This window comes from Peromyscus maniculatus, chromosome 5 (genome assembly GCF_049852395.1).
Source record: "Peromyscus maniculatus bairdii isolate BWxNUB_F1_BW_parent chromosome 5, HU_Pman_BW_mat_3.1, whole genome shotgun sequence".
In the NCBI taxonomy this organism is placed as follows: domain Eukaryota; kingdom Metazoa; phylum Chordata; class Mammalia; order Rodentia; family Cricetidae; genus Peromyscus; species Peromyscus maniculatus.
Genome location: NC_134856.1, coordinates 133,950,667 through 133,973,694, shown reverse-complemented (window position 1 = coordinate 133,973,694; position 23,028 = coordinate 133,950,667). Strand labels below are relative to the sequence as shown.

Here is a 23,028-nt window from a genome sequence, read left to right as displayed (position 1 = left end):
TGGGATTTTGAAGACCTGGTAACTGAGTTCTCATGGAGGTGAGGTTGACTTGGTTAAGTGTTGCCTAGTTTCTGATTTGTGACCCAGGTCCTCAGGTTTCCAGGCCTCTAATGGTGGGTGGCAACAGTTTCGGGTACCTGGGAGAGTGGATGAACCAGAGGCTCCACCTTTGTGCCTAAAGGTCCGGAGGCGCTGGCGGGAAGGCAGATGTAGCAGGCAGCTCCTTGGACGCGGGGGCGGACAGGGCTCCTTCCCGCGCGCTGGGGTCGCCGCCCTCGAGTCGCTCCGGCAGAGGGCGCCGGTGCCGGCCTCTCTGCCCATCGGGGCGGGCGAGCCGGGGACCCTGCCTCCTGCGCGCCCGCCCGCGTTCCGCCCCCCGCGCTCGTCCCGGCCGCCGGCCGGACGCCCGAGCCCGCTCTCCGGAGCCTCCGCAGCCGAGCGGCTCATCGGGACAGAGAGAAAGGGACGGCAGAGTGGCCTTCGAAGGGAACCAGCTTGGGAAGCGCGGGGGAGGAAAGCGCGGACGTGTGGCGCGGAGGGGCGGAGGCGCCCCGGCCCGAAACCCAAAGGCCGAGCGCGCAGCAGGCGACCGAGCACCCATGGCCCGCAGCATGGCTCGGGGCTGGGCGCGGCCGAGGCGCGCGCCTCTGTGCGCCCGGACAGTCTGGACGGCCGCGGCACTCCTGCTCTGGACACCCTGGACCGCAGGTAAGGACCCTGCGTGCGCACTCCGAGCATCGCCCGATCCTCCGCCGCTCTCTACCGGCCGCCTCGTGGGCGCCGGTGATCCCGATCGAGGGGCGCCAGGCAAGGCCATACTCTGCGCGCTCGGCGCCAGCTTGGGCCCGTGTCCTTAGTCGCCTGGGGCTGGTTCCAATGAGATGCGCTCTAGGGACCACTAAGTGTTTCCACAGGCCGGGATGGGCAGCAGCAGGGAGCTTTTCGAAAGTGCGTCCCAGTCGGGATGTGCATCCATAGACGTGCTCCGTGTGTCCCAAGTCCGGGACTCCATCGATTCTTCCCAGGTCACCCTTCCAATGCACATGCATCCCTTGTACCTCGCCCTCAGATGAGAGTTACTCTTTTTCCCAGGGGCAGTGGGGGACACATGGTCGAAGGTCTTGGTTTTCCTTTTGTTGTAATTGTTTGCCAAAGTGGTGTTTGGCGAGCCCTGAGTAGTGGGGGCTTGGCCCCCAGGACACGATACTGCGCGGCGGAAAGGAGAGTCGCCCCCCCGCCCCCCCCCCCCGCACCCCGCGTGGAGTTTCCTTCTCCTCTGGGGATTCTGTGCGTGCTTGGTTAGGACTCAGGAGACCCCGTCAATAAGCACAGAGTGTTTTGGAGAATACTTGGGCAGAAATGATTGTGGTGGCCTGAGGAGATGGAGATGATCCTTCCAGTGCTAACTCCAGAGCATCGATTGGCCCGCAGGTTTGCGGCCTGAATCCCCGCACCCTGCTGGCTTGGGTGAGGGAAGGCTCAGGAGGATCAGGGGCTCAAGAAGTTTAAATTTCCGTGAGGTGCGCCATGCTGGGACAGCTGCCTTACTGTCCCCCGGCCGCCAGCGTTCCTGCAAGCAGGTGAGAATTAGGGAGCAGGGGCAGGCAGCAGGGTTCCGGGCTCTTCTCGAGTCCTGCTGTGCAGGGCGCTTTCTCTTATGGGGCCCAAGGGAGGAGAGAAATGATGAGCAGCTTTTCCAGGGGGCCTTAGGGCTTAAGCTGATGCTGATGGCGTCCAGCGTTTCTGATGACTTGATTTGCATTGGTACCTCTGTCCACAAAGGCAGGAGCCGCTGGGTGCAGGATGAGAGCGTGGAGCATATCCTAAATTAATGTCACTACCAAACTGCCCCTTGCAAGAATTCCCTCTTAATCTACCATCAAGAATTTCTTTTGAAACTAGGGTTTCGTAAACTGGTCGCCTCCACAGGAATTTCGGCCTTTGCTGGTAGCCATGAGGCCCCTGCTAATCCTTCAGCCTGGGGCACCTTGAGATGGGCGAGGGATGGATCTGCTCTGGCGAGGTCTGATGCGATGAAGGAGCATGAAGCCTTGGTTGCTTAAAATCAAGTTTGTAACCAGAACAGCAATGTCTGCCCTCATTTTGGATGTAGCAGTTGGAGGGATGTAGCAGTTCGAGGGATGTAGCAGTTGGAGCATCACCGTCACAGGTGGAGATCCGCCTGCACTCTGGAGGAAAGGAAAGCCATCAGAGGGGTTTTCTTTCTCTCCTTCTTTTTCCTTTTTTTTTTTTTGAGCCTTATGTGGAAGTAATTTTTCTTTGCTAGTAAAGTGAAACTACCATCTACAGAAAGAGTAGGCCGTGTTTCTCTTCTTTCTGGATTGCTTGCTAGTTAAGTCGACAGAACACACACACACACACACACACACACACACACACACACACAGAGAGAGAGAGAGAGAGAGAGAGAGAGAGAGAGAGAGAGAGAGAGAGAAAGAGAGAGAGATAGGGAAATTATTACAGAAAATTTGGTTGCTTGAGATCTTTTTTGTTGTCAAGGAGTGAGTCTCAACAATTGGGGAGTTCTGTACTTGAAATGATTTGGGATGTAAAAATATGGAAAGGTTATTTTTAAAGGGTGGATGTTCTTATCCCATATTGTTATAGGAAGACTCCATTCCCTAAGGACACAAGTACCTGCTCTGGGCCTCTACTCAGAGTTCGGGAGGGCAGGAGTGATGAGCTTTATTCTTCTCCTGCCACTCACTTTGGCGGGACCCCGTTTTCTCCTGGCCCAGATCCCTGGACTGGTGGCCACAGTACCCAAGGACAGTCTTTTAGAAGAGAAGACATGAGATCATCTCATGTAAGAAGACGGTGGAAACAGAAAAGACTTGTGTACATAGTTCAACATGTTTTTCTTATTATGGCAGAGCACCAAGCGAGGAAGAGCTACACATTTGGAACTTTGCAGTGTTTAATAACAGTTTCAGGTTGAGCCCTGTCATCCAGAGGAGAAGATTGTCACCTTGAGAAGCTGGGCATCGTGGACCCCTGTGGCACATACAGTGCCAGTGAAGGGGTTCGATCAACCAGGTCTCATTTAAAACAAAACAGCCGCAAACGTTCCTTTCCTCCTGGGGAGCCAGAACCCTGGGCCTCGTGCCTGTTAGGTTGGCACTCTACCACTGAGCTACATCCCCAGTCTCGTGGCTGCACTTGATTTAGTTCACCTGGTCCGGTTAGAAAGCCAACAAGAATTCTGCTTGGTATTTTTGCATGGGGAGGAAAAACAAAAACAAAAGCGCTGCCTTAAAACTGTGCATTTCTGGGAGCCGTTTTGACGAGGGTCCTCTGCAGACTTACGGAAGGAAGCAGCGGAGTGGAGTCTCTGTTTGTATTGGAGAACGCTGTGCCTGTTGTCTGCTTGGAGCCTAGCTGTCATTGGTGTTTGTGGGACTGGCACTGAGGCTCTCTCTGAACTGAGGTTCTCTCTCTCGTCCGCTTAAACAGCCTCGTCCTTGCCTGGGGGACTGAGCAGCCCGCACTGACGGAGCCGCACTTCATGCAGGCCTTTTTTGGGAGATACCTTTTTCTGAAGGAAATGGGATACTCAGGGGTTGGCTCCTTTGACTGGGAGGGGAGGTGAATCCTCTTGGGAGGTATTTCAACCCGGAACTGACTCTCCTTTAAAGTGAGTTGTGGGGTAGACCAGTATGGGAAGGTGTCATTAGGGGACACTGGTTATAACCACTACTACCAAATGTTATGCCTGCCTGAAGGTTCATGGAGTGTCCCCTAAGGTGACATAGGTCTCCCGGTATTTATCTGCGGGTTGTCTGGGGACCTGGAGAGGAAATAGTGATAGACACTGTTCCTTACTACCCGTTGGTGATCACTGGGTTGCTTTGCTGCACCCTAATCGGGATTCCCTGGCTGGGACTGCTCTTTGTGAGGCTGTTTCCTTCTTGAGGAACTCCAGTGACTGCCTGGAGGGGACCCCACTCCCCAATGCCTAACACACAGGGTTTCACAGCAGAGCCAGGGTTATGTTTTTCTAGGCTGTGTAGTTACTAGTCATTTTGTGGAAAGGGCTGTTGGGTAAAAAGGACATTTGGCCACTGTGGCTTTGGGGGTCTTAGGTTTGCACCATTCCATTGATCCACTAGTCCCATTGAGGGGCCCAGTGGGTGGTGTAACCTCTCCAGTTTGGGACTTAAAAAAAATCAAAGTAACTGGAGGAGCTGCAGCCCACGAATTATGGCGGCAGCCGACTGGTGCTCCAGAGGCCCTTTTTTGCCTAGCATGTATTTATTTGGTTTTGTTGAAGAGCCTGCCAAGTTGGAAACGAGGGCGGCACAGCTCTGCTTACATGTGCAGTGCTCATAAAAGCTGTCTAGGGTGTAATCTGTTGGGAGTTATATTGACAGAGTGGCCAAGGAGCAGTTGGTTGGACCATGTTGAAGGTTTTCATAACACTTTTCAAGTAGGATTGTTTTTAGTTTGGTTAGCTCACTGATGAGATTTCTGGGGGTGTTTTCTTTAAGTTCTAATTCTGATAGCACCCCCCCATCAGAAAACCAAAGGGAAGGAAATAATTACAGAAAAAAAAAATGAGCCTAATTCAACTAAGTAGCTTGGCCTCTCGAAGGTCTTAAGCCCCAATGGGAAGTGTGTGTGCGTTTAATTGTGTTGGAATGAGCTTCAGTAAGCACTCTGCCACTTCTGAGATGTTATCAGGAGAATGTGGCTGCTGCCCAGAACCTCCAGGAGGTGGGGAGGGCTCCCCCGCCATCACCAATACCCCCAGCCTAATGGCTTCCACGTCCTCCTGGAAGGACAGCTAACTGGATGTACCGTTAAATTACAGAAATATTTTGGCTTTAACTCTTTGTACCTTTTATGCTGCGGAATATAGGAACTTCCAAGTGCATGTGACTATTTAAATTAAAAATTATTTAACGTAAAAAATACATCACTGGCCTTATGGCAGATGCCCTTACCACATGTGGCCAGCTGGGATTTGATGGGGAATGCATTGACTCTGTGGGTTGTGTTCAGTAGTATTGGTTTCCTTACAGTGTTGCCTTCAGTTCATAAACACAGATTATTTAAGTCTTTCATTTCATTCATCAATGTTTTATAGTCTGCAATCTTTCGAGTATTTTGCTTCCACAGTTAACAAACAAATGCCTAAGTTTTTTCTCTCTTTTTTGGGTGTTATTATAATTGAAATTGCTTTCTTAATTTCCTTTTTTATGTGTGTGTTATTTGTTATTAGTAAGTGTATAGAAGTTAGCTTATACAGACTGATTTTTTTTCTGTGAATTTGCAGAATTTATTTGCTCATCTGTGGATCTTAGCCTCTCTATAGGATCGTATTAGTCAGCTGCAGACAGACAACTGTACTTCTCCCTTATTTATGTATTCACTCTAATTGTTCCACCACTGTGCTGAACATGGGTCCACAGAAGACACCCTGTTTTGTTCTGATCTTGGAGGGAAACCTTTCAGCCTGTATTGTGTTCAGAGACTTTCCTTCTGTTCTCAGTGTATTCTTCAACTCTTTGTATGCTTTGCCTTTCAGAACACGTTGAAGCTCTGCTCATTCAAACTAAATTCTAAAATATTAGAGTCCAGTGCATGCCTCTAATCCCAGCACCAGGGAGGCAGAGGCAGAGGCAGAGGCAGATCAATCTCTGATTTTGAGGCCAGCCTAATCTATATAGTGAGTTCGAGGACAGCAAGGACTGTGTAGAGAGATCCTGTTTTAAAACAGACAATCAAACAAACAAATACTTTTGGAGAATGTAAAAGTAAGTCCCGAAGAGGTCCAGGAAACTAGAACTGAATGCCAGTAGGTAGGCAAGTCTTATTACAAATGGTGATTGGACACCATTGGGGTCCAGGAGAGAGACCCTTAGTTCCTGTCAATGATGCTTTGATTGTGTAGCCTCAGCGGATGGGGAAAACCAAATACCATCTGCAAACACACCCGGCCTTCACCTCAGTAGCATAGGTTTCCATTGGGAACTGGCACTTTGTATAAACGGCAGGACTGAGTGAATGGGAAGCGTGCTCAGGGCTGCAGCAGGGCATCTCTCTGCAGGATGAGTGGGGATACACATGCACAATGGGGGAAGGCAGGGGCGATCTGGGGGAGTGGGTTGGAATTGGAGGTGTCAGTATGACTCACGACTCCTATGTAAGCACACTAGATGTAACATTCAATAGCAGACCATAGTTTTTAAACCATGTTCATTTTTTTTTTTCATAACAGCTGTTCTTGGCACCTCATTACGACTGAGTGTTCCTGGTTCCCAATCTTTATTGCTCTAAACCCTAGTACACATTAAAGGAGCTGGATTGCCTTGGAGGGATGGCTGAAGATAGACCATGACAGGGAAGACCAAGCCGAGCCTGGAACATGTTCTTGGGGTAGAGAGTGGGGTCAGAGGTCTGAAACAGTGGGTGTGTTGACAGCACTCAGGGGCAGTCTGAAGGCTCTCCAGTGGCCTAGTGCGGGGCAATGAGACAAGCATGGACAGAGTAGAAATCTGTGACTCACTATGGACAGAAAATGAGTCAGAAAATCATATCTGAGTCTTGTAGGACTCGTGGTGCCACACAAATGTATCTTCCCACAGGTCTGGGAGGTGGCAGTACAGACAGTGAGTCGTAATGTCCACAGTTTGGAAATGGTTCGGGAGAGTGTGTTGGAATCCAGCTCCAACCTGTCGAAGGGTTCTTGGGAGGAGGAAAGAGGAATGAGGAAGTATTAGATAGCAAGATAGCTAGACACAAGAGAGTTTCGGGAGGGCCCAGGGTCAATACCCAGCCACCTTCTCCTTTATTCCAAAGGGCTTTTATCCAATGCCAAGGGGAGAGGCAAAAGACCTCCCCCTTGCAAGATCAAAGCACACCGCACAGCCAAGTGCAGACCCTTCCAAACACCTGGTGACCACGCCTGTGGCGAAATCATCCCATTATGCAGCCCTGCTGGGTAAAGCAAGCTCAAATTCTCTGACCTTGAGTAATTTGGGCCCCCACAATTGTTCAGGACAATCTTCTTTCCATCTTCCACTTGTTAGTGGCTCTTACGCAACTAGAATTGCTAAATGATCTTATAAGTAAAAACTTGGAGCCAGATTTTGGGGTGAAGCTGAAAGATCAGAGGAACAGAACAAGCCCCTGCCACCAGCTTTTACCTCACCAACTCCTCAGCCCAAGAGAGAGCTACTTCCTGTGTACTCACACCTATATACCCTGCCATCTCACTTTCTCTCTCTGCCCAGCTACATGACTTCTTCTTTCTGCCCAGTTCTATCACTTCCTGTCTGTCTATACAGACCTCCAGACCTCTATGGTTAACTAGTGCTGGGATTAAAGGCATGTGCCCCCAGGCCTGGCTCTGTTTCCAGTTTGGCCCTGAACTCACAGAGATCCCGATGATGTCTGCCTCCCGAATGCTAGGATTAAAGGTGTGTGTTACCACTGCCTGACCTTTATTTTATGCTTTATTTTAGAGCACAAATAAAATATAACCACACTCCTGGTTTCCTTGTCTTGCACCCATGTCTGTCTTTACCCCAATTCTGGCCTCACATGGTCTCACTCCTTCAGTTCAGAAGACCATTACTAGAGTTTACCTTGAATCTTGGATGCATTCATCTCAAATTCCTTATTACCACCACAAATATGCTTTTCAGGGTGGGTCTCATCTGAATTCTGAGTGGTCATGGATTTTGAGGGAACACTTAACTTGAATACATAAATGACTAGGTGAGGTGGAGGAAGCCAGGGGGACTCATAGTGAACAAGATGTCTTCTAATCAGTGCAGAGATTATGTGGATTGTGTTGGGCGGGGCTCACAATGAGTATCGAGTCTAAGAAAGAAGTGGGCTGAGTATGGAGCTGGAAGTTTTCCTGTGTCCTGCCTGGTCTGCAGCCGCTGAGACCCAAATAAATACACAGAGGCTTATATTAATTATGAACTGTATGGCCATTAGCTCAGGCTTATTACTAACTAGCTCTTACATTTAAATTAACCCATAATTCTTATCTATGTTTAGCCACATGGCTAGGTACCTTTTCTCAGTTCTGCCTTGCCATCTTGCTTCCTCTGTGTCTGGCTGGTGACTCCTGACTCTGCTCTTCCTCTTCCCAGAATTCTCCTTGTCTGCTTATCCCACCTATACTTCCTGCCTGGCTACTGGCCAATCAGCATTTTATTTATCAATCAATCAGAGCAACACACATTCACAGCATCCAGAACGACATCCCATAGCAACTGAGTCTTAGTGATGGACTGAACAGGGAATGTGCATGCTCTCAATTCCATAGTTTTCCTTACCTGCAAGGGGATAATAAATAACTAGACCAGAGAGAGCAGACATGACCTTCTCTAGGTGACCAGAAATGTCTGGTCAAGATCATCAAGGACAAGAATCAGGTCATAAAGCAAGATTGGCAGGCTCAGGGAGGGTCCTATTGGGAACAACTGTGTTGTGTTATTAACAGTCAGTGTTGTGTAAGGTAGGGAGTTTGCAGGACAATGAATATAAAAGGTCACGAATTTACAAAAGGAGTTTGACTTTGTCATCAAGACAGTACAAGCTAGAATGCAGTTTTCCTTTGCTCTTGACTCCTTCCCATGACTAAGTGAGAGGGAGTGGCGGGAGTCAGAGCAGTGTAGGGGGGATGGCAGTTGGTGTGCAGCTTGCCAGTTTCAGGGTGATTGGCACTGCCTGCTAGCACATACTCTGTGGTCTGCTGACCGGTGAGCATGAGGCTTTGGTATATTGAAACCACAGAAAATCTGCAGGTCATGTAAGCTAGATAGGCAGTGTTCTTTCTCCAGTGCGGGTTACACACTGGATACAGTGACCACACATCAGCACAGGGCTCTGTGGATCCCAACAGAGGCAGTTTCAAGTCTTTCTGGACAGGACAAGGTGAGATTGTAGCAGCAGTGATGTGTCCTGTGTGGTCCTTTAGACTGTCTTAGTGCGCTGGCTCCTTCCCACCTTCCTCTGCTCTGCTTCTGACCAGCTGTCCTTGAAATAAAGTCTTAGGGTGCAGAGGGGGGTCTCACATTAACTGTTCATTTTCTTCTTCATCCTAATAAAGAAGCTTCCTTCTGGTGCGGTTCAGGATTCAGGAGCTCCAGTGAGCCCTATCCTGTATCCTTCCTGTAGGCCCCTAGTGGGAGAAGGCAGCTAGCTTTTTGTTGTTTTTTGTTTGTTTGTTTGTTTGTTTTTCTAGACAAGGTTTCTCTGTGTAACAGCCCTGGCTGTCCTGGAATTCACTCTGTAGCCCAGGCTGGCCTCAAACTCACAGAGATCTGCCTCTGCCTCTGCCTCCTGAGTACTGGGATTAAAGGTGTGTGGAAGGCAGCTATCTACTGAGTTGCTGCACCTCCTTTTAGTAAACTATAGATTGAAAATGTTTGAAAAAAGAAATTGAGGAAAGTTTCAAAAAACAAAATGTGAGCTTGTAATATGGAAGTGCCATGTGCACAAGGTGTCTTGTGGGCCATGTAGACGAGGGATCCTGTGAGCTGTGTGGACAAGGAGTTGTGTGGGCCATGTGGACAAGGTGTTGTATGGGCCGTTTGGACAAGGGGTGCTGTGGGCCATGTAGACAAGGATGTGTGGGGGCTGTGTGGACAAGGAGTTGTGTTGGCCATGTGGACAAGGGTGTGTGTGGGCCGTGGACAAGGGGTGCTGTGAGTGCTGTGTGACTGCAGGCAATGTCAGGATGATTGCTCTCACATGGGAAGAACGGAGTGGGTCAGGATGTTTAGTTCTTTTCTCTGAGAGACTTAACTGTCTGCTGATTTTGGTGTCCTGGGCGCCCTGGAATAGACTGTGGATGGACCTGGACAGACTAATGGAGTGGGGGCTGCTGACATCTGGAGTGTGTCACCCCATCCATCACCATCCATCTTGTTTTTTAAAACCAGAGTTTGTGAGGAAGCAGGTGGGAATCAGTTTAGTGGGTAACCCCAATACTGTTTTTTTTTTTTTTTTTTTTTTTTGTTGTTGTTGGTTTGTTTGTTTTGAGACAGAGTTTCTCTGTGTAGGCCGTGCTGTCCTAGAACTGGATCTGTAGACCTGCCTGCCTCTGCCTCCCAAGTGCTGAGATTAAAGGTGTGTCTTGGCTCTGACAATTCTTACGAGCATCAGGGGTGCAGCTGGACTTTTGGGACATCCTGTGAGCAGTTAGAGGGGTGGAGGTTGAGACAGAGAAATTCAGCTTGATTTCTCTGGGTTTGCAGACTGCTCTTGGGGAATGGGGGAGGGGTGGGTTGTTCTATGAACTTATAAAACATTTGGTGCTCATTCCTCTCCAGGCGTTATTTCATGTTACTGTGAATGCTGCGTAAGTCTGTCCCTACTCAGGCCCATGGAATATCCCAGTGTTCCTCAGATAATCTGTTTCCCTGGCCAACTGCTTAACTGAAATCCTGGGCATTACACCATGAACTGTAGAAATTCCTTTTCCTGTGTAAGTGGCCATAAGAATAGGAATCTGGGGTATATGGCTATTTCTGCAGCCCCAAGTTTCCAGTTTGTGTGTGTGTGCACATATGTGTGTATCTGTGTGTGTGCTTTCTCGTGGGAAAGTGTGGCGGCCACACCTTATTTTTTGAGACAGATTCTCTCACTGACCTGCAGCTGATTGTTTCAGCTGCATTGGAGACAGTGAGCCTCTTGGGATCTGCCTGGCCCTCTGCCAGTGCTAGCCTTGAAGAATGCCGCCACATCCAGGTTTTATGTGGGTGCTGGAGAGCCAAAGTTAGGTCCTCCTATTTTGTTTGTAGGCTCTTTACCCACAGAACCATCTCCCATCCCCTAGTTTCCAGTTTTAGGGGTATTATAATGAGGTCATTTTGATGTTTTTATAACATGAATATTGTACTAGTAGGGTTGAATTGTGGTTCCCTCTGCAAAAAAGGAAGATACGCTGTGGTCCGACTCCTGGTTCTTTGGATCGTGACCTTCCTTTAGAGAGTGGCTTTCAGGAGATGATACCATGAGGATTTCAGGTGGGTCCTATTCCTAAGGAACAGTGCCCTTACAAAAGGGAGGGTTAGCCAGGTGGTGGTGGTGGTACCATCTTCAATTCCAGCACTCGGGAGGCAGAGGAGGCAGAGGCAGGCAGTTCTCTGTGAGTTCGAGGCCAACCTGGTCTATAGAATGAGTTCCAGGACAGCCAAGGATACACAGGGAAACCCTGTTTTGAAACAACAGCAACAAAAGAACCAAAGACAAAAGGGAGGGTTTGGAAGAGACACCCCAGAAGGAAGCAATAGAAAATGTACTGACCGGGAGCAGCAGCTTGGCTTCTGGATGGTAGAGCAGCCTAGAACTGGCCTTCTCGGGCACTGGGAAGAGGCCCCCCAGCGACTCCTCCATCTCCCAGTCCCACCTTTGCTTCAGCCCGGAGTCTGCTGTGTAGCTGCCCGGTCACTGGCGCTTTGTTTTGGCAGCTACAGCAGAGTGGAGCCGTTGGACTGATTTTTAATGAACAGGGCTGGGAGAAGAGCTAGTGTGGGCCCATTATGCCTAAGACGCCGCTGTGACACATCCCTAGTCATAAATAAGGAAATGTTGGGTTTACAGCTTTAGAGGCTGGCAGTCCATGAATCTGGTGCTGCTAGTATGTGGTGAGGGCCTGGTGGAGAGACAGAGCAAGCATTCCAGCTGAGATGTTCTGTTCTTACAAAGCTACCATGATGGCCCCTCTCCTCGTTACCTCGTCTAACCCTAATTATCTCCCAATGGCCCCACTTCCAAATGCTTTAACAAAAATGTGAGGATTAAGTTTTCAGTGTGTGGATTTCTGAGGTGCACACCCCAGCCCCAGCAAAGTGACACAGACACTTGAGCAAGTGTTCATCACGTGCTGCTGGATGTTGAGTTTGCTTCCAGAGTCAGCGCACAAGAATTTAGTTGATACGAGGTCTGCACTGCTGGCCAAGTGTTGCCGAGCCCGGGGCCTGTGGTGGGGAGCTGTTGACCCTGCCTCCAGCATGGGTCAGTGTTAGCGTGGAGAGTCAGAGACACTCAGTCTTGGAGTGAGTGTGGTTGAAGACCGCTCTCTACTGTGTTCAGCAGCTTGGATAGCAGGTCACTGTGTGCCTCCGCACAACTTAGGTCAGCTGGGATCAGGGCACTACTGTCCCGCCGGGAGCTTTGTGGCCGCTTTGCCCTGATGACCAGGGTATACAGGGTAGGTTTCTTTGCAGGCCCTTATGCAGCAGAGGCCTGCTCCCCAGAGCTCCTGGATCAGCTGCCAACCTGTCCCAGTGCCCTCTCAGGGTAGCTGCCCAGGGAGAGGAGGGCCATGATTACATTTGAAGCTTTGAGGGGGGTAGGCAGTTCTTCACAGAGTCCTCTCAGGTTTCAGAGTGGACCAGGTTGACCAGGGATCATGCGACTCCCCACAGAAAAAGCTCCCTGGACTCCTCAAGGACCCAACTGCCCAAACCCAGGCCCAGGACACCCGGCTCCCTACTGTTCTTTGGTCCTTGTTTCCCTTACAGAGGACTAGACAAAAGCAAAAGCCAACAAAAGCAAACATCCTCACTGCTGCTGTCAACCATTGTGATTCATGGACACATGGGAGCCCTTTGAAGTATGAAGCAGATGGCTTCGCCTCTGGGGACTGGGACCCATAGGAAGGCTTTGTCTCCTGGTGTGTGTGTGTGTGTGTGTGTGTGTGTGTGTGTGTGTGTGTGTAACAATAGATAGGAAGGGAAAGGGTTCTAGGAAGTGCCCTTTGTCCTTTGAATAACTTGGTACTGTCCTGGTTTTTAAGAGAGGAACAGTTCCTCTTGCAGGAGAAAGAAGAAGGAGATGCCTTGGGCAGGGTGAGATCAGGGTGCAGGGCTGCTTGACCAGCTCCTCTGGAGAAGCATTGAGTCAGTTCACCAATTGGGTGGTGGAGGTGGATGCCCAGGTAGGTGGGCACAGGGGACTAGGTTGTTGAGGGTGACCCAGGTGGCTCTGGGGACTTGAGAGGAGATAGCTTTTTAAGAAGGAGCCTACTGACTACTCAGGACAGGAATTCCACTTGGAAGGACTCTGTCTTCTGAGGGTGTTAATAGTTTTGCCAAGAACGTAATTTCTCTCATGAGTCAACTGGCTTGGCTGTGCTTCAGCCTTCCCGAGTTGCTTGCAGTATTCAGTGTGTAATCGTTTTTGTTAGGAACGATGTGGGTTGACAGCCACATCCCAGCAGCATTTTGAACATAAAATACCCTCATCCTTTCTTTCAATGGGAAAGTCCATTGTTTCGCAAGGTAGAGTGCTGTACCAATTACCTACCTCTCATTAGTGAAGGGTTTAGTATGTTTTCAGAGTTCAGACAGGGTTCCCTTTATCCCAAACTTTGAATGCATCTGTCTTCTTATCCGAGAAAGTCTCTGTCTAAGAGGAAGCAGGAGTCAGATCTCTCCTACTCGACTGTATTTCTACAGGCTGTAGGAGCTGTGGCTGGTGGAAAAGGAAAACAGGAAGAAGGAAGGCCAGCATGGAGCACGAAGTGAGCTGTTCAAGATTAAGTTTTAAAAATTCTCTTCATCGTCGCTTTTCTATCTCCAACAAGAGGATGAATCCTTCTGTGAATTTGAGGCTGTGTGTTGGGGTTGGGGGGTTTGAATGAGCTTTGGCTTGGATCAACTTTTATAAGTATACTGAAGAAGAAAACAGGGATGGAGAATGGAGAGTTGGGGAAGCTTTGCTTGGCTTGGACTAACGCCTTAATTTTTTTAAACCGTTTATTTATTTATGTATGTATTTATTGTCTCTGAGTGTTTGGCTGCAAGTACGTCTGTGCACCATTTGTGTGCCTGGTGCCACAGAAGCCAGGAGAGAGTGTCAGATCTCCTGGAACTGGTGTTACAGACAGTTGCGTGCTGCCATTTAGGTGTTGGGGATTGAACCTGGGAGAGTAGCCCGTGTCCTCAATTACTGAACTATCTCTCCAACCCTGGTGAGCCTACAGTGTGCCACTCAGCAGTTGAAGCTGTCAGAACATTCATCTCTACCATGCAGTTTCAGAACCTTTCCACCCCCACCCCACCCCACCTCCCCCTCCTCCCACCCCCTGCCTCCCCCGCCCCCCAAGGAACTCCCACACCCATTAGCAATCCCCACCCCCTCCTGTTTCCCATTCTCTGGCAAGCACTAATCTACTTTCTGTCCCTGAGGATTTGACTGGTCTGGAAATTTCATTTAAATGCAATCATGGACCATGTGGCCTTTGAAACTAGCTTCTTCCACTTAGCACTGTTTTTCATAATGGTTTCTGTGCACAGTCACTTAGACCACACACGGCGAGGCTCCTCACTGCAATAGTTCCTGTGGGTCTTCCCATGTTATGCAGGTTCTGTTGCCTTGCCAGCTCAGCACTTGGGAGCAAGGCCCAGGACAATCAGGAGTTCAAGGCCAACCTTGAGAACATACCGAGTTCAAAACCAACCCAGGATAGTGAGACCTAGCTCATCAAAACAAAAAAGTGTATTTCCAACTTCCTCATTAAAGAACAAACAACAAACAAAAACCATTGCTAATATCTGTCATTTGTATATGCATAGTTTATTTTTAATTAATTTTAAGTTAGCATACAAAATAATGGGTTTCATCGGGGCTTCTTGTTTCATACTTTGTGTTAGTTTTCCTCCTGCCCTCCACATTCCCCTACCCTGTCCTTGCTGTCCCCTTTAGCCCTGCAGTCCCACTTTTACTTTTGTGTCACATTATATGGGTCATTTATTTCACAGGTCTTCGGATTCTTTAGCATTACATGAAACAGCCTTGGTTTTGAGTGTTTGTTTATTGGCAGTTGTTGAGTATCTGTGGAGCTGCTTCCCAGAAGTGAAATGCCTCTGTCTGAGTTACTACAGGCTGAATCTCCATTACTGAAAATGTTTGGGACCGGAGGTGTTACAGATTTCAGGATTGTTTAGATTTTGGAATACTTTCACACATGTAATGTGTATTTATGGGGGAGCCGCATCTCCATATGAGGCTCACTTCTGTTTTATACACACACAGCCTGAGAAGTCACTTCTCACGGCATTGTTAATGTGCCTATCCTTTGCCCATGACCTGTTACAGGCAGCCAGATGTGGAATTTTCTACTTCTGCTGCCATATTGATGTGCAAAAGCTTTTGAATCTTGGAGCATTTTGGAGTTTCGGTCTTCACAGGACAGTGCTAAGCCTGTAGGATTGAAGAAAACTGATAAAGTTGCCCATCCAGAAAGCATTGTGCAGCAGTTTCTTCTGAGTTGAAACATCTCATTCTGGAATACACTCCTTAAGACTCAGGAAGTGGCTAACTCAAAAGTCTCAGGAAGTCCCTGAAACTAATGGATTCACCAAGTCCCTCCCTCCCTAAGTTTACATAAAAAGTAAGAGGAGAGGAGCCTCTGGCCTGTGAAGCTGCCTGTAAGTTGTACAGTGAGCTCCAGGGCTCCATGGAAAAGCTCCCTGGTGTTTTGTGCAGTGGATGTCAGTCAGGTCCCTGGGAATGCTCGATGTTTTGTGCATCTGTGAAGAGGACACTTGTTGTTGGGACATTTCATGATGATACCACTAGAGGTGATAGACATTGGGTTCTTTCCTGAGGTCCTTTGGAGGTGGGCTGGGTTTTGGTGCTCACCTGATTAGCCTCACCTTTCTCCATACTTTAGAGTTGACTCTCTCCTGCCTTTTAAACATGGAGTGTGTGAGCTAAGGGAACAGAGTGACACATCTTTGTGCCACCATCATGCATCAGAAGTCACCTTGGTGGTATTGTTTTGGCATCACAAATTGACCTAATAAGGATTCCCATGGAGCCTGTATTAGTTTTGTGTTATTATAATGAACTACATAACACAGGCTACTGAAAAGGTAGAAAAAGCCCTAGTATGTGGCTCTCAGTTCTGCAGGGTAGCCTTATTCTTGGTTCTCTAGCGAAGGCAGCAAAGTACAGCAGGAATGTGAATTAGAGCGAACACACATTAGGAGCAAGATCAGAGAGTGACTGAGAGGCTGGGGTCCACATTCCTCTTTCAGGGCACATTCCCAATGACCTAAACCTCCCAATGGACCCCTCTTCTCAAAGGCTCTAGTGCCTCAGTAGCATACTCCTTGGGACCAAGCCATTCCATGTGGACCCTTTGGGGACCTTCATCTAAACCACAGCAGGTACTCAAAGAAAATTCCGGTGCCCATTTTCTGTGTCTTTTATTGTCTCTTACTCTGTGGATGTTCCTTCCTTAGCATGGTAGCAATGGAATTTGCTTTGTAGGATGGAGTTCATTCTGTCCACTGGCCATGCCGTTGTGAAGCGGTCCTTACTTGCTCTCTAACTGAAAAGTGTAATCTGAGTGAACTCTCACTGACCGACTGGGTTACACTTGAAGCTGCCACGGCCACAAGTGGCACTTGTGACTCTTCTTCTATGGCAGTGGCTGAGCACTGCTTCCTTGGCTTCCAAGTGGTCAGGTTTAGGAAACTTTGCTTGCAGTCGGAGAGTGACTTGCTTTGTATTTTCTGACACCATGTTTCCCAAATTGGGCCGTGGAGGGATTTTGTTTTGAGAACTGTTAGGAGAAGTTTGGATGTGGAGGTTTATTGTTTCTGGATTTATAGGAACCACAAGAGGATGACCATTCTCCCCCAAGATCACTCAGAGATACAGCATGCAAACACACTAAGTAAATAGCATGAATCCAGCAATCTGCAGAGACCCCTGTCATCCACTGTCAGTAATCTTCCCTGGTTTTCTCTTTTAACCCTACAGCAACACAAAGTGGAGCCTGAGTAAGACTCACAGGTTCCTGATTAATGAGATTCCCAGTTAGTATTCTGAGCTATAATCAAAATTAGTTCCCAACCCTTGAGACATGTCAGGCGAGCTCTGTGTTCTCTGGACTACAAATGCCAGGTGGCTTTCTGAAGAGGCCTGGAGTGTGTGCAGTGGACATGGGGCTGCTCTTGTTGGTCCCTTGTGCAGATCAGGAAGTTCAGAGGCTCCTTGATGTACAGATTCACTTTCCCTGCTTTCAGTTACATGAAGTTAAACATGGTCTACATTTAAAATGAAAAATTCCACAAGTGAAGAATTCCTAAGTCTGACTTGCATGCTGACCACTCTGAGAGGTATGATGTCATCTCTGCCCTCCTTCCTCTTCCCTTTAGGGCACCTTCAATTTTGTTGCAGAGAAGTTTCTTCTGATTGAAAATATTTTTTCCTTGTAGGAAGCTCCTTAAAATTCACAAAGTTCTGAAGCAAGACTAGTTAAGACTCAGAAAGCAAACAACCCAAAAGTCTCAGGAAGTCTCTGAAACTGACTAGATTCACAAGACCGCCACCACCAAGGTTATGTAAGCAGTGAGGACTCCAGAGCACACGAGAATCTTAGCTGTCCGCTGCCTTTGAGCTGTGTAGAGAGCTTTAGGATTCTAGCTTTTATGAGTGGCACCATGCTGGGGTGGGCCTTGGTGATACAGCTGCCTTTGAGTCACCCCCGATCCTGTGAGTTCCCCTCACCCATTCTCCTGTAAGTCACCCCAGTGAAACTCATTGGTTCACCAAGTTGGACTTTGGTGCTGTTGTTACTTAGGTCTGTTATGGTTTCTGTATTTGGGATGAGTAGAAGTTTGTTCATGTTTTCCCAGGAGTAGTGTCACACAGAATCTTTGTCTAATGTATTCACAGCCCGTGTGCTTCCCTTCCTGTTACTCCATCCACAGACTTTGGTCATCAGGTCAGTGCCTGTAGTATTGCAGTGTCTGTATTCAAGCATTCCTTACTTTACTTAACAATGGCCCCAAACACAAGAGGAATAATGCTGGCAATTTTATTACAGTATTTGGATTTCTATTTTATTGTCAGTTATTTTTCTTTTTTTAAAAATTCTATTTATTTTTTATTGTTGTAGATGTATGTGTGCATGGACAGTGTGTGTGTGTGTGTGTGTGTGTGTGTGTGTGTGTGTGTGTGTCAAAGGACAATGTTCTGGAGTCCAGTTTCCTTCCACTTTTGTGTGGGTCTCAGGGATCTAACCCTCAGCCATTAGACTTGCATGGCAAGTGCTCTGCCCACTCAGCCATCCATCTCTCCAACTGTTCGTTATTTTTAATCTCCCAGTGCCTGCTCACTAAGTTCAACTATGGCACAGGTAGGCGTGTACTGGAAAAATCAGTATTTATAGGCTTCGCTACTGTCCATGATTTCAGGCATCCAGGGGTGGGGTCATGGAATGCATTAGCATGGCTTAGTCAGAACCTTTGAATGGTGAATCCAAATCCAGCAGGGCAGTTTGGGTTTCTGAGAATGGGCCTTTCTACCTACCAGTGCCTGTGAGTGGGAGTGTCCACAGGAATGTGATGTCTTTCTTTCTCTGTGTGGCCCTCAGGGCTCAGTACCACATTGTGGTGTGTGGTCTATCATGGGATTATGTGATTTAAAAAAAGAAAAGAAAAGATTTACTTATTTTTATTTTATGTGTGTGTTTACACATATGTATGTGCACCACAAGTGTGCCTGGTGCCCACAGAGGTCAGAAGAGGTTATAGGATCCCCCAGAACCGGAGTTCACAGAGAGCTGTTAGCTGTCGTATGGATGCTGGAAACCAAACCTGGGTTCTCCGCAGAGAGCAAATGCTGTTCACTGCTGAGCCAGCTCCCCTCAGCCCTGCTTAGTTGTTCTTACATGGAAAGAGTCTGTTATTTGCATTGCTCATGAGAAGGGCACACACTCCAACAAGACACCTAAGGCAGCCCAAGAAACGTCAGCTTTGCTTGGCAGAGAACTGAGCAAGAGGAGGAGAGGGGAGCAGGGGGAGGAGAGGGGAGTGGGGGGGGGAGAAAGGGGAGAGGGGAGGAGAGGGGAGCAGGGGGAGGAGAGGGGAGGGGGGAGGAGAGGGAGGGAGAGAGAGAGAGAGAGAGAGAGAGAGAGAGAGAGAGAGAGAGAGAGAGAGAAGAAGCAGGGGAAGGAGAGGGGAGGGGTGAGGAGAGGGAAGCAGGGGGAGGAGAGGGGAGGGGGGAGGAGAGGGAAGCAGGGGGAGGAGAGGGGAACAGGGGGAGGAGAGGGGAGCAGAACAGGGGGAAAGCCTTTCTTGGGCTTCTTCAGGAAGGACAGGCTGTATGGAGGACAGTTAGGGTTAGGGTTAGGGTTAGGGTTAGGGTTAGGGTTAGGTGGTGTAGATGCTAATGAGGCCTGGCCTGGGTAGTTTGTTAGCTTGGGAACCTTGGGTGTCTCCAGATGTCTGGTTGCTGGTGATTAGCTTCAGAGTTTTGATGGTAGAGATGTTTCTTGGTATCGTTTTGTGTAGGAGATGGCTTATGACAGGGCTCTGATGCAAGGGGAAAGGTCGATCAACCAGCCCTTGGCTGCCCCCAAGATTTCCCAGCTCTTGGTGGGATGGTCTCCAGAGTTAGTGGGGTCTCCCTTACTGGATAACAATAATAGAAAAGAGAGGTTGGGAAGGTAGTCCAGTCAGTCAGTTCCTTGTGGAAGACCACAGTTCATTTTCCACTAACCCACATAAAACAAAAACAAAACCAGGAAACAAACAAAAACTAAAATAGAAAAGATTGGTATGGTGGCTCCTTCTTGTAATGTCTGTGCTGGGTAGGGGCAGAAAGGCAGGTGGATCGCTGGAGTTCTCTGGATAGCCAAAGGAGCACCAAGGCAAGCTCTGGGCCAGCAAGAAACTGCAGCTCGAGAGGTGGAAGAACATCCCTGGGATGACAGACACTAAGGTTGCCTTCGGCTTCCGTACATGTGTCCCTTCATAACAACATACATCTCTGTCTCTGTCTCTCTGTCTCTGTCTCTGTCTCTGTCTCTGTCACACACACACACACACACACACACACACACACACACAAACACTCTAAAAGGGAAAAAGGAGATTGTACAGAGTGCACAGAAGCCAGGTTATGTGTGCCTTGCTAAGGGGACAGCCCTGTCTCCAAGAGCCTGTTGATGCTTCTCTGCCCATGTGTCCATCATCACTAAATTCTGGAGTGCTGTTACCCCCCCCCCCCCGAAACAGTACAGTGAATGGGTTTCATGAGAGTGGATTCTTTTTGACAAGCTCTCCTAATCACATTATTGTTAATTATGAGACAGTCTTTGAAGTCCTCTAATGCTCTTCATGATATTCTGAGACACAAGCGTGACACTCAGATTTTTTTGACATTTCTTTAGCCCTTTGCCATAGCTTTGATTTGCTTGCCAATTAAAAATTCATTTAAATAATGACAAATTTTCTTTACTTGGAAGGTTCTGGAATGAAGTATCAGGATGCCCAAGATTTGCTTCCTATTGTTGCTATACCGTGTAAGTAGTTGATAGCCATTCACCACATCTGGCTATTTCACTAAAATTTAGAGAAATTAAATTAAATTACAAAGTGAGTCTGTCAGGCGTTCCAGCCAAGCAGGGAGCTTGGTGGCCACTGTGTCCAGAGGGCACCCACTGGACCCTCCATGGTCACCCATTTCTTGTGGACAGCCAGGCTCCACACCTTTGCCCCGTCATTTCCTCCACGTGTGCGACCAAGAACCTGCTGTGTGCGTCTGCTTCGCTGACTCCCTAAAAGACCAAAGCTCTTTCTCTGCTGAGTGATCGCTGCCTTCCTGAGAGCTAATTGTTCAGTAACTTCTTTTTTTGTTGTTAATAATGCTTTCGTTTTTGGCTGGAGAAACCTTTGGCATGACATGAAGATGGAGCAGAGCGGGGCAGGAGGGTGTGGCCATCAGAGCCCAGGGGCGTGCCGTGCGCACAGATGACTGTACCCTGAAGGAGGAGGGCTTGGGCAGCGCTGCCGGAGCAGATCATTTGAGCCACAACAGGATGCTTGATCAGCTTTAACATTGCTTTTAAACAGCCACCTTGGTGTGAAGTGATGCCACAGTGGCTGTTGATTTGCATTTTTCTGAGAATTAGTGCTGTGAGCATCTTCTCATGGGATTGTTCGTATACATGGTTTGTTGCAATTATGGACATTGAACTCTGGGCCTACTGCATGCCAGCCATGCACTACCAACTGAACAATAGCCCTAGCTACCTGCCCTCTGCTTTTTCCCTGAGGAATGGTTGTCCTAGTCTCTTACCCAATATTTACCTATTTGTTTACTTATTTATTATTATTGAGAGTTTCATTTACTTTAAAAAAAAAAAAAAAGGAGACAGCATCATTCTCCATTTGAGGTTGGCAGGAAGATACCCGGAGGCTTGGGCCTCTCTTCATCGTCAAAACTGGTTTGTTGAATTAACACGTGACAGGCTAATGCCTGAGGTTAATAAGGGGAAACTGAGGCAGGGCTAGGTAGGAAGTAGGAGACATGGTAACAGTATTTCACATTGCTGTTTTGTATCCTTGGAAGGGCTCCCCAAATGAAATGCATTATTGAAGACCATGTTTGTGTGAAGTGTGTGATTCAATTTTTCCACTGTTAGGCTTTTTTTTTTTTTTTTTTTTTTTTTTTTTTAATAACAGCCTTCTATGACTCACATGCCAGAAAACATCACTTTGAGGAACACAACCCAGTGTTCTCTAGTGTGTTCACAGTCCTGAAACTGACACCATAATCAGTTTTAGAATGTTGTCATTGCCCCCTAAAGAAACCTTGTGCCCATTACAATCATAGCTTTCCCAGGGCTCTGGCAGCGATGTGTGCTTTGGGCTCTGAAAGCTCGTTTTTTTTCTGATATTTCATATAAGTAGAATCATTTCCATATGTGCCTTTTTGTGGCTGATTTCTTTCATGCAATACAGTGTTTTCAGGGTTCATTCATGTCCTAGGAGTGCCGGCACTTTGTTCCTCTCAGAAGAGACAAGTTTTTATTTTGGAAGAGTTTTAAGTTCACAGAAGTATAAAGTCAGGGCTGAAATGGCTGAGTCAGTCATGCACAAAGAACTGAGTTCGATTCCCAGAACTCATGTGAGAATGGGTCATGGGTCATGGAAGTCTGCACTTGCAATCCCAGGCCTGGGGAGGTGAAGTCTGGTGATTCCGGAGCTCACTGGGCAGCAAGCATAGTTAAATTGTCAAGTTCCAGGCCAGTGAGAGACCATGTGTCAAAAAAGAAAAAAAGTGGGAGGATAGAGAGATGGCTCAGTTGGTAAAGCGGTTCCCAGATGAGCATGAGGACCTGAGTTGGAGTCTCCATCATAGACGTAACAGCCAGCCACAGTGGTGTGGGGCTGAAGCCCCTCCCTGCACTCGGAGGGTAGGGAGTCAGGAGGATCTTAGGAGCAGAGCTTGCTGGCTAGCTAGTCTTGCTGAGTCAATGAGTTCTGGGTTCAATGAGAGGCCTTACCAAAATAATAATAATAATAATAATAATAATAATAATAATAATGTGGAGGCCAATAGAGGAAGACATTTAATGCAGACTTATGGCCTCCATGTGTGCACACAATCGTGTATACATGCATCTATACATGCCTGAGCATGTGTACACACACACACACACACACACACACACACATACACACACACACACACATAAAGGTGGACTGTGCCTGAGGAATGATAGCTAGAATTAACTTAGCCTCCATGTGCATGCTCACATATGTGTATGCACACCTAAACTATGTGTGTGCATGTACATGTGCATGTGCGCGCGCGCGCATGCGCACACACACACACACACACACACAGTGAAGAGAATGCTCATGCTCCATACCTCACTTCCCTCCTTACTAACATCTGTAGTATAGTGCTTTTCTCAAAATTGGGGAACCCATGTGGCTGCCCCATACTGACAACAGTACCCTTTAGTCCCATGGCCTCGGTTTCTCCTGTTGTCCTTTTCTTTCCAGGGTTCCACTCAGGCCATGGCATTGTGTTCTCTCTGTCGGCTGCTCTTAACTGTGACAGTGTCTCACAGTTGACTTGTGTGGTGACCCTGGCAGCTCTGAAGGGCCCGTCAGTGTTTGACAGAACACCCCACAGCTGCGGTTGGTCTGATGTTTTCCTTCTGCTTGGATGGATATTATGAGTTTAGGGGAAACCCACAGTGTCTTAGTCACTGTTCCAGGGCTG

At 48.0% G+C, this 23,028-nt stretch overlaps 1 protein-coding gene across 2 annotated transcripts in view; it reads left to right on the top strand.

The window, feature by feature from the left end:
• The first annotated feature begins 384 nt into the window (after positions 1-384).
• Ror2 (receptor tyrosine kinase like orphan receptor 2) overlaps positions 385-23,028 on the top strand; it is a 184,522-nt gene continuing 161,878 nt past the window's right edge. Inside the window, exon 1 of one of the 2 annotated variants that reach the window (XM_006976840.4) lies at positions 385-708. In XM_006976840.4, coding sequence (XP_006976902.2) covers positions 600-708 — 109 coding nt within the window. In that variant the 5' untranslated portion in view covers positions 385-599. The remainder of the gene's footprint in view (positions 709-23,028) is intronic. The other variant, XR_013051658.1, reaches the window with a different exon arrangement.